At 55.3% G+C, this 10,851-nt stretch overlaps 1 protein-coding gene across 4 annotated transcripts in view; it reads left to right on the top strand.

The window, feature by feature from the left end:
• Positions 1-568: 568 nt before the first annotated feature.
• Positions 569-10,851, top strand: part of EPB41L4B (erythrocyte membrane protein band 4.1 like 4B) — a 103,478-nt gene continuing 93,195 nt past the window's right edge. For 2 of the 4 annotated variants that reach the window (XM_077302658.1, XM_077302659.1), the window contains exon 1: positions 570-1,058. In XM_077302658.1, coding sequence (XP_077158773.1) covers positions 828-1,058 — 231 coding nt within the window. In that variant the 5' untranslated portion in view covers positions 570-827. Of the gene's footprint in view, positions 1,059-10,851 lie in introns of all 4 variants that reach the window. The other 2 variants (XM_077302657.1, XM_077302660.1) reach the window with 2 other exon arrangements.

The raw sequence follows: 10,851 nt of genomic DNA, 5'->3' as shown, positions 1-10,851 counted from the left end.
AATGGCCCTAGGATTCTTCAAAATATTGTGGTGGTTGCTGAGCCTGCCCTCCAGCCCGAGAGTTGGGCGGACAATCTTTCCTTAAAGCAACAGGCGCTCTTCCTTCTGCTACTTTGTGGCCTTTCACTCCCTTCTCAAAGCTTTCCCTGCCCCTGGGGTAGTGGGTGCTCTCCCGCGTGTGTCCAGCCATTGGCCTTGCCCATCCGCACCCCAGGCACCCTGCAGGGATCTGGGAGACAAGAAAAGAAAGAAAGAAAGAAAGAAAGAAAGAAAGAAAGAAAGAAAGAAAGAAAGAAAGAAAGAAAGAAAGAAAGAAAGAAAGAAAGAAAGAAAGAAAGTCAGTCAGTCCTGGGGCCGGCCTTCGCCTCTGCCGGAGTCCCCTCCTGGGGCCGGATCTGCGGACCCTCCGGGCCTCTGGAAGCCGCCTGTTGCGCCGCCCCTCGCCCTCCCGGGGCGGAGGGAGGGAGGGAGGGAGGGGGTGGGCGGGGCGTCGTCCTGCAGGTGGGGCCGGCGGCGCAGGTGGCGGCGCAGGTGGCGCCGGGGGCGGGGCGGGCAGAGCGCAGGCGCCCCGGGGCCAGCGGAGCAGGAGGAGGAGGAGGAAGGCGGCGCGCAGCGAGTCCCGGGGCGGCCTCAGGTTGTCCCTCCCGGCGCTGCAGCAGCCAGGAGGGCGGAGCGCCAAGGAGCCGCCGCCGCCGCCCACCTCTGCCCGCCTTCCCGCTCGGCGGCTCGGCTGCCTGGTTGCCTGCCCGGGCGGCGGCGGCGGCGGCGGGGCGGGGCTGGGCTGGGGACGCGTCGCCTGGCGAGCCCCGTCGGGGCAGCGTCGCAGGATGCTCAGCTTCCTCCGCAGGACCTTCGGCCGCCGCTCGATGCAGCGCTACGGGCGAGGCGGCGGCGGCGGGGGAGACGAGCGCGACGGGGCGCTGCGCGGGGCCGGGATGGGGATCGGGGCCGCCTCCCCGCCGCTGCACCACATCCAGGCGGTGGCGGCGGGCAGCAAAGCGGCGCTGCAGTGCCGGGTGCAACTCCTCGACGGCGCCGAGCTCAGCGTGGACCTGCCGGTGAGTGGGGCGGGGGCGGGAGGGGGGCAACGTGCAGCCGCGCGCCTGGGCCCCGCCGGCCCCCCCCGGGGAGCACCTGTGGCGGCGCTGCGCGGGCCGTGCGGGGGGGGGGCTCCGGGTCGGGGCCCGCGGGAGAAGGCGCCCGTCGGGGACAGCCCCCCCTCCCCTCCCGGATCCGGCCCCGCCCCCGAGACTGAGCCGGTGCGCGGGGAGCGAGTGGCCTTGGCGGCGCCGGCGCTTGCGAGGGCCCGGAGAGGAGGGGAGGGCTGCAGAGATCGGCCCGGCAGGGGGGCCTCTACGGCCCTGCCCCACCCCGGGCTCCGTCTGTGGCCCCCAGAGGTCGGGGTCTCCCCCCCCCCTCTCTCCTGGCGGGACTTTCCCCGCGGCTGGAACTGCGTCTGGAGGCTCCGTGTTTTGCGCTGCGGGGGAAAGTGGGCACGTGCTCGGCCGGTGGGACTTTCGCCGCCTCGCACGTTTTCAGTGTGGCCCGCGTGGCGGTCCCTGCAGGGTCCCTCCAACCGCCCAGGATTCTGGGGGGGGGTGCGGGGGACGGGGGGGGGTGCTCCGGGTCACCTGCTGGCTGCCCCCGTGGGACCCGCTGCCTCTTGCCGCTTCGGGGGAAGCCGCCCGGGAGCTTCGCGGAGACGAGCGCGGATCGGCTTGTGGCCGCAGGGAGAGAGCAGCGCGCTTTGGGGAGGCTGAACTTCCGCAAGTCGGCACGAACGTGAAAAGGGGGCCCTGGGCCTTGCTTGGGGAAGGTGGCCTCGCGTGGGATCTTGCAGGGCACCCCCCCCCCCCCCAGTCTTGTATTCCAAATGGCTGAGTATTTAAACTGGGGTTCAAATATTGCCTTGGTGATAAATTCAGAGAGCCAAGTGGGGGGGCTGCCTGTTGAGGGGGGGAGGGGGTTCTGAGTGGTGAATATCCCTATGTGAAAACCTGCAGGCAATGCAGCTGGAGCTGTGCATGGGCTGCGTGGCTTCCAGCAGAGTGTGGCATGGCCCTTTAAAGCATTGCAGGCTCTCCTGGGGAAGGGCCTCACAACCCCCTTGAAAAAATCCTAACTCTTCTCAGCCTTTCTGTGTCGGGTTGGGGAGGTTTTAAGTGGGAGATGTTTAAAATGTCCTGCTACGTCTGCTTGGCTTGTTTGTGTGGCTGGAGATGGGGTGCTCCTAGCACTGTCACAGAGATGCTGGACTAGCCTGATCTTGTTGCATCTGGAAGCTAAGAAGGGAGACCCCCGAGGACCTCGAGGGTGGCCCCACAGAGACTGGCCTGGCCGTGGGAAACTGTCTCCTGCTATCTCTTGCCTTGAAAACTCCACCTTCGTTGGATCACCTTCTGTCGGTTGCAGTTTGACTGCACAGAGTTGCTGTTGTTGGTATCGGAGTTTTGCAAGGGGCTGCTTCACTTGGACATAGTAATTGTAGAATTATGTCAAAGAGCTGTTAAAAATCCCCTTCAGGTAACTTGTGATTAATAGAGGCAATTAAGTGTAAAGGTTGTGTATGAGGAGTTGCTGCTTCTTTTCCTGCATGGTGTGATGTGGCAGTTGGAGTGTCAGGCTAGGATCTGGGAGACCCGGGTTCAAATCTCTGCTTGACCTGACCTACCTTGCAGGAAGGGGGGGGGGGCGGCAAAGTAAGTGAAAGGGCCCAACAGACAGTGGTAGCTTCTGCGAACATTGTCTTCCTGTGACTGTCATCAAAGTGCACATGGCAAAGGTGGGCTGCTGTTCAGGGATTTTAGGAGTGCCAGCTATATTGACGCTTGATAGGATGGTCTTTACAGGCTGCCAGCCTCGCATGACTGTTGTTCCAGTGGTGGTGATGGATGTGGCATTGCCTCACCTCTGTAAATTTGCAGCTTGTAACATGGGCTCCTCGTTTGCGTGGCTTCTCCTCTCCTTAGTTTGCCGCTGAGATGATTTGAGTCTAACGGCCTCACTGTCTCGTGGGGGGGGGGGTTCATTTGTTTGTGAGAATTCAACCTGGGTCAGAATCTGCACTGTAATCCGAAGGGCTTGGCTGGCTGAGTTGCCCTCGGCACAGAGACACGGGAGGCCAAAGGGCCTGGAAGCTGCGACTTGAGCTTGGGTTGGGTGGCGCGGGGGGTTAGGAACACCCTAGAGATGTGGGGCTTGGGGTGGGGCCTGTGAATGGGCTGTTGTGCTGTGAAAGCAGCCAGTTTCTCTAGGACAGGGGTAGTCAAACTGTGGCCCTCCAGATGTCCATGGACTACAATTCCCAGAAGCCCCTGCCAGCATTCGCTTGACATTTGGAGGGCCACAGTTTGACTACCCCTGCTCTAGGAGAACCGATTTCTGTCTCCTGGAGATCTCTGGAAAACCTCTCCTCGCAGTTGCCCCTCCTCCATTAGGCCTGGATTGGTGGGCCGAGGGGAGGGGGGGAAGCCAGAGGGGACGGAATGTGAGACTGGGGGGGGGGCAGCAGTTTGAAGCTGCTCCCTCCTGGACCAAGGAAGACTGGGCCAGCGCTCTGGCTGAAAGCTTCTCCTTAACAGAAGAGGCCCTCTGGTTATATTTTTGCACCACTTAACGTACCATATTCTCTTCCGCTCTGACCTGGATAGCCTAGGCAAGGCTGAAGTTGCCAGGTCTCGGAAGCCAACCAGAGTCAGCTTTGGTTAGTACTGGGATGGGAGACAGGAGGCTGGACTGGATGGGCCCTCCCTGGCCTGACCCAGCAGGGCTCTTCTAAGGCTCTTAGCTAGCAAAGGCCTGGTCCTCTCTGCCCTGTGGCTGGCCCTGCAGAGAAACTGGCTGGTCCCTGGGTGAGACGGGAGGCTGGACTGGAGGGACCCTCCCTGGCCTGACCCAGCAGGGCTCTTCTGAGGGTCTTCTCAGGGGAAGGCCTCGGCCTTTCTGCCCTGTGGCTGGTCCTGCAGAGGAACTGGCTGGCCCCTGTGAGATGCAGGATGCTGGACTAGATGGACCCTCACTGGCCTGACCCAGCAGGGCTCTTTTGTCCTTAAGGGTGGATTCCCACATCCTAGTCCAACACTTTAACCAGTGCACCATGCTGACTTCTTGAGGACTAATAAACTGGGGTCTGGTGGCATGAGATGGCAGTGAAAACAGTAAAACATGAGCTTTAGTTTCCATTGTGTCTGAAAGTTCGAGCCTGGCACAATTGTTTAGGGTAGCTTGGTTGCTCATGGCCCTGGAGGAAGGCGGCAAAACAGGAGTCTCTTGGGATTAGCCGTGCGGCATTTGTGAGCCACTTCAAGGATTAAAGCTGGACTCTTTGCCCCAACCTTCCCCCAACTATTGATACAGAAAGGGGACTAGAGGCCCCCTGGCTGCCTTTGGAGGGAGTACTTGATGGCTTCAGGCGGGTGCTAGCTTTGGTGAATTTGACCTCGTGGCGTCTTAAAACGAGGGGTGAGTGGCTAGGGCAGTGGTTCTCAGCCTTCTTTGTTTGATGCCCCAGGAAGAGCATTACGCTCAGCCCGTTCCAACCGACGAGTGACCCCTGGCCCCAAGGAAGGACAGCAGGCCTCAACCAGGGCCAGGATGTTTGGTCCTGGCCTCAGCCAGGAATGAGTTCCCAGGGGAGATGTGGGCCCTGTTGGAACTGGCACAGTCCCTCAGGGCCTGCAGAAAGGAACTTTTGGTTGGGGCCAGGGATCGGAATAATGTCTATTGGGCCCTCCGGAACCTGCCCAGAACTCCCATCAGAATGCCCAACAGGGACAGCTAGGATGAGCCAGAATTAAAAGACTGGACTGGCAAATTATGGCTGTGTGATTAATGACCACGGTAAATGTTGACTCTTTTAAATGATTAATTCTTAATAGACTAATTATTATTATAATATTTATTGTGTATATTCTTATGAGGTTCACTGCCCTGGGCTGCTTGGGAGGGCAGTATACAAATCCAATACATCATCTTTCAGCCTCGGTTAGCGCTCAGTAGTCCCTGCTTCATTATGTTGAGAAACCCATTCGTTGCCTTTGCTGCTTCGTGCAGCCTGTTCCGAAATACCCTCCCCGGGGCTGCATCCAGCGTAGGAAAGTGCCCTCTGCCACGCAAGGCCTTCCTTTGGCTTCTCGGGGCCAGCACTGCCTGCTCCATGTGGCTGCCGCTCTCACGCGGAAGCCGTTCGCATGACCCTCCTCTTGATCCGTTTCAGGGAGAAGCTGCTGAGGATGGAGGACGAAGAGGAGAGCACCATCACAGGGGATTTGGGGAGGGGGTTTCAAGATAAAGGGGCAACAGAGGCGATTGGCCGTTGCCTGTCTCTGTGTGGCCATCCCAGACCCTTGGCGGCCTCCTTCTTAAGAGCCAGCCTGGCGTAGCTCCTGAGGCCCAGTGCGAAGGGGCCAGCCTCAGCCACCCTGTGCTCATGTTCTGTCCCTTAGCCACGGCCCTTTGTGCCCCCCCCTGTTAATCCTGTTCAGGCCTGGTGGGTAGCACAGTCCTTTCATTTTAAAGAAGAAGAAGAGTTGGTTCTTATATGCTGCTTTTCCCTACCCAAAGGAGGCTCAAAGCGGCTTACAGTCGCCTTCCCGTTCCTCTCCCCACAACAGACACCCTGTGGGGTGGGTGAGGTTGAGAGAGCCCTGATATTCCTGCTCGGTCAGAACAGCTTTCTCAGTGCCGTGGCGAGCCCAAGGGCACCCAGCTGGCTGCATGTGGGGGAGCGCAGAATCGAACCCGGCATCCCAGATTATAAGTCCGCACTCCTAACCACTGCACCAAAACGCTTTTGACCTAGCTGGGGTTTGTTTTCTTCTGCTAGCCCCAGAGAGTTTAATTTTAAATTCTTGGGCTCTTTGACTGCAGTTCTGAAATGACCGGCGTTTTAAGCAGATAACTGGAAGGTTTGGCACATCCGTTTGAGCTTCTTGGCTCTTGTATAGCGTGATGTCTGATTTAAGTGAATTGCATCCCCCGTGCTCTTGTTTATATTTGATAATGAGGCTCATTTTCTCCCTTCTCATCCCTGGTGGCAAATGTTGAAAAGAGCCCTCTGCCCCCAGAGAATGACTTCCTTTAGGAAAATGTCATTTCAGGAGACTTTCAGTAATTGTACATTGTGAGGTGAAAATCAGCATTTGTAATAATGCTCTGGACCAGGGGTAGTCAAACTGCGGCCCTCCAGATGTCCATGGACTACAATTCCCAGGAGCCCCTGCCAGCGAATGCTGGCAGGGGCTCCTGGGAATTGTAGTCCATGGACATCTGGAGGGCCGCAGTTTGACTACCCCTACTCTGGACATAGAATGGATAACCGTGAGAGTGGGTGAGGGAAGGGAGCAGTGAATTTCCTGCATTGTGCGGCGGGTTGGATTAGATGACCCATGGGGTCCCTTCCAGTTCTGTGTTTCTAATTAAAATGCAGCTTTCCCCCCCTGGTATGAAGAGCAAAATGCTCCCAAGGAGTCTGGTTGTTGGTTCAAATGATCCTCCAGTTATACAATTGATACATATTGATTTTCCCGTTTGCTGATCAATCTGCGTATTGATTAAAAGATGAGTGAAAAACTTGAAATAATGTTTTTTCTCAGACATTGAAGAAAGCGTAAGCTTGTCAGTAAAGCTAAAACCATTGATGAGTTCCTCTAATTCTGCATTTCAATAACACTAAAATGCCTCCAGCGGCTTCCTCGCTTACAGTGAGCTCCCCCCACAAATTAATCAACGTAAAACTTGAATTGGCTGATCCATTATGGAAAGTTTAGTACTTGAGCATGCTCTCACACATGCTAAATAATGCACGTTCAGTGCACTTTGCGACTGGTTCTTGTTATGGGAAATGGCAAAATCCACTTGCAAATGGGTGCTGAAGTGGATCAAAACAGCATTATTTAGCATGTGTGGAAGTGCCCATAGTTGCAGTCAGGAGTCAAGCACCCGTTCCTCTCTCGTTGGGGGTGGCCAAAGTGTGGCTCTCCAGAGGTCCGAGGACTACAATTCCCATGAGCTGGCTATCCTGCCTCTTCTCCAGCAAAGGAGATGACTGAATTCACATATGAGACAGATCCTCTCTCCATTGGAACGAGTTCAGACTCTGATCCAGAGTTCAGACTCTTATGGCGGTCTTCCCTGGTGCCCCTCGTCACAAGTAACGGGGTCATGGCAGGCTCGAGGTGGAGTACTTGCCACGCAGGCCCATAATCGCTCCACAGGTGATTGCCATAAATTGGGCCAGAATCTTTTAGGGTTGGGCACTTTGGTGTCCAAAGCGGCTGTTTGTGCCCAAAGCAGCCAGTGCCACAGCGCTGGCTGCTTTGGGTACAAATGGCCACTTTGGGCACCAACGGTCCCAACCCTAAAGAGGGAGCGCCAACCCCCTATTTCCCCCCAGCCAGCCTGTTCACTCCAAAATCCTTGTCGTGTCTAGTGAAAGCACAGACTCCAGATGTGGCTTTATTCTTTTTCTGTAACATGCTGCTGAGCCCGGAACTTTGCGTCAGAGTTCAGAGACTGCTTTTTTTTTGGGGGGGGGGCTTAAATGCTGGTTGCCGTAGGCCAGGGACACGGTCTCTTTGCACTTAGCGAATTGCATAAGTGAAGGCCGGGCGGCTCTCTGGGAGTTGTGCAACTCAGTTGGCATCGAGAGCATGCGGGAAGCCTGTTCCTCTGTCATGGTTTTTGTTGCTATTTGTGGCATATGGAATGTTTGCCTGAACCAGGAAACTGCCCTCCGGCACGGAGGGAGCAAACAGAGCGAGGGATTCTTTCGTTTTCGTCATGGGGGTGTGGACAGATCACCTTCGCTGTGCCGTCCGGCAGCAAGAAAGCAACCCTGGCGAGGGTGGGGGGAGGCTGGACTTAGAGACCTGCCAATAAGGTTCTCATCCCATCTTTATTCTGTAACCTCCCCCCCCCCCCTGTCCCTCTGCCCTGTCCTGGGAAAGGCACCCTGGGGTGCGTTTTGTCAACCTCTTTGAGGGGGTCAAGGAGGGCCCCATCTCCTTCAGACGGTTACAGCTGTAGGTTGGCCTGAAGGTCTCCCAGATCCAGCTGACTGTTCTTGATGCATTTAATTGAATATGGGCTTGGAAGGAGACTCTGCTGCCGCGGAAGCAGTCCTTGGTATATAATTCTATAAACGCTCTCTAATGAGACTATAATCTCCGGGCTGGCTGGCCTCCCAAGACGCTCTCCCTGTGTGTTGGCAGAGCGGCTGGCTGGAGCCGTGGGCTGGACAAAGGGCACCTTTGAGGAGGAGCGGGATGGAAACATTTGGAAAGACACCGGGCTTCTGCCTCGCATGGCAGGGCTGAATGCCAGCCCATGCCAGGCTATGCGACCCGCTTTCTGTGGGCTGCATCTTCTGACCCCGGAGACGAAGACTCCATTTCAAGACAAATCTGGAGAATCCAAATGCCAGGCAAACTGCAGGGGCTGTTTTTGGGTGTCCCCATGGGCGAATCACTTCTGGCAGTAAGGTGATTTTCTTGGGCCAAGGGAGATGCTCCTCCTGCAGGAGGAAGGCTCTTCTGCTACTGGGATCTGGCCCACCTTACTTCTAGTTTCCTGTGCTACCAAAGCCTTCTTCCTTGCCCCAGAAGTGGGCCTGAAAGGCAGAGAAGAGGACTTCAAAGGATGTTCTTGATCCATCGGCTCTTCCTCTGAAGACTGGAAGGGGCCATTTCTGCAACAGCCATGTAGCCAGTGTTCTCTGGGAAAACTAAACATCTCTGGAGCCAGCTGTTCTGAGTAGCCCTTCAGTCCTAAGGAGACTCCTGGGCCTTGGCTCTGTTTCTTCCAGGGCCCTGCAGCCCTCTAGGGCAGTGGCGCATTGGGAACTGTCCCTGGAAGTGAAATGGCCAGTCTACCCTTGGGTGGTCATAGAGGAAAGGGCCAGATTATAGAATCCCAGAGTGGGAAGGGGCCACCCAGGCCATCTAGTCCCACCCCCTGCTCAGGGCAGGATCAGCCTCAAACATCCAGGAGAAGGATCTGTCCAGCCGCTGCCTGAAGACCACCAGGGAGGGGGAACTCACTGCCTCCTTAGGCAGCCCATTCCTCTGCTGAACTAATCTGACACTGAATTCTCCCCATTATTATTATTATTATTATTATTATTATTATTATTATTATTATTATTATTATTATTATTATTTGAATTCCAGATGAATTCAGGATCAGGCTTAAGGTGTTGGTTATCACCGTCAGGTCCATACGTGGTCCGGGCCCAGTGTACCTGAGGGACCACCTCTCCACCTACACTCCTCAGAGAGCTCTGCGCTCTACTACATCCAACCTCCTGGTGGTCCCTGGCTCCAAGGAAGCCCGCTTGACCTCGACCAGGGCCAGAGCCTTCTCTGTCCTGGCCCCCACCTGGTGGAACGAGCTCCCAGAGGAGATCAAGGCCCTGACTAAAACAGTTCCACAGAGCCTGCAAAAAGGAGCTCCTCCGCCAGGCATTTGGTTGAGGTTGACCCGGACCATCGCTTCCAATTGGCCCTCAGCCCCCCCCCCCCACTCCTATTATATCCGCCACTAGTCTGCCTGGCACTCTGGGTCCCGGTGGGAGTTGAGCTGCGGCTCCTTTGCAGTTCATGTTATTGCTGTTATCATGTTGGGGTTATTGTTGTTGTACTGTTGCTGTTGTCACCTGTGTTCCTCATGTTATATGCATCTGTTTCCTGTTCCCTGTAAACCGCCCCGAGCCTTCGGGGGAGGGCGGAATATAAATATAAATGAAATATAAATAAATAATTAATAATAATTATTATTATTTAATGATGATCCCCTACCCCCTTGTCCAGATCATTGATAAAAATGTTGAAAAGTACCAGACCCAGAACTGAGCCCCCGTGGTACCCCGCTGATGAAATACCATTGACAATCACTCTTTGGGCCCATTCCCTGTGGGTTTTCAAGACGAAAGGTGAGGCCAGGTGGTCTTGTCCGTGGCTACCTCTGTGTAGCAACCGTGGACTTTCTTGGTGGTCTCTCATCTAAAGAAGCTGCTCAGCTTCTGAAATCTGACAAGACAGGGCTGACTCTAGCCTATTCAGGTCAGTAGAAGTACTTTAGATATATATATTTAAAATTATAGCTTGTTCCACCTGTTCTGCCCTGGCTCAAGTACACAGAAACCAGAGGTCTGTGGCTGAAACCGCCTGGGGAAATGGGCTCTGTGTTAGTCATGTACAGACCTGGGGCTGTGGCCTACACAGATCTTGGTGTCCTCGCTAAACTTTTGGCCCAAATGTGAAGATGATTCTGTTTGTTTAAGAGACCAGACCTTGCATCTGGGTAGTCTGGCACAGCTGCTGCTTGATGTCACTTGTAAGGGACGGGAAAGAAAAGTGCTCTGTGCGTCTCAAATTTCTGTGAAGTAGGTCATGGTGGCAGCGGGGTGGATGCTGCACGGCAAAGGGAGGCGGGGCGCAATCTCTTCTGAGTCTCCCTCCCTGCTAGAGATTTTTAAATTTCCAGAAATTTTAGAACCATGGTAGTAAAAATACAAAGATGAAAAAATTCGGGGGATAAATTGAAATAGATGCAATACTGACATTCCTGTCAAACAAAAACCTGTTGCTGGGTGTTTAGCAATATACGACGTGTCATTTATCTACCTCAGGGGTAATCAAACTGCAGCCCTCCAGATGTCCATGGACTACAATTCCCAGGAGCCCCTGCCAGCGTTCGCTGGCAGGGGCTCCTGGGAATTGTAGTCCATGGACATCTGGAGGGCCGCAGTTTGACTACCCCTGATCTACCTGTTACCATATACAGCTGCAGGATTCTTCAGCAGTGGGGGCTGGGCGTGACTTGCTTGGCTGTTAGTGGGGCCATTGCCCGCAT

Source organism: Paroedura picta, chromosome 11, assembly GCF_049243985.1.
Source record: "Paroedura picta isolate Pp20150507F chromosome 11, Ppicta_v3.0, whole genome shotgun sequence".
In the NCBI taxonomy this organism is placed as follows: domain Eukaryota; kingdom Metazoa; phylum Chordata; class Lepidosauria; order Squamata; family Gekkonidae; genus Paroedura; species Paroedura picta.
This window is presented reverse-complemented; position numbering and strand designations above follow the sequence as displayed.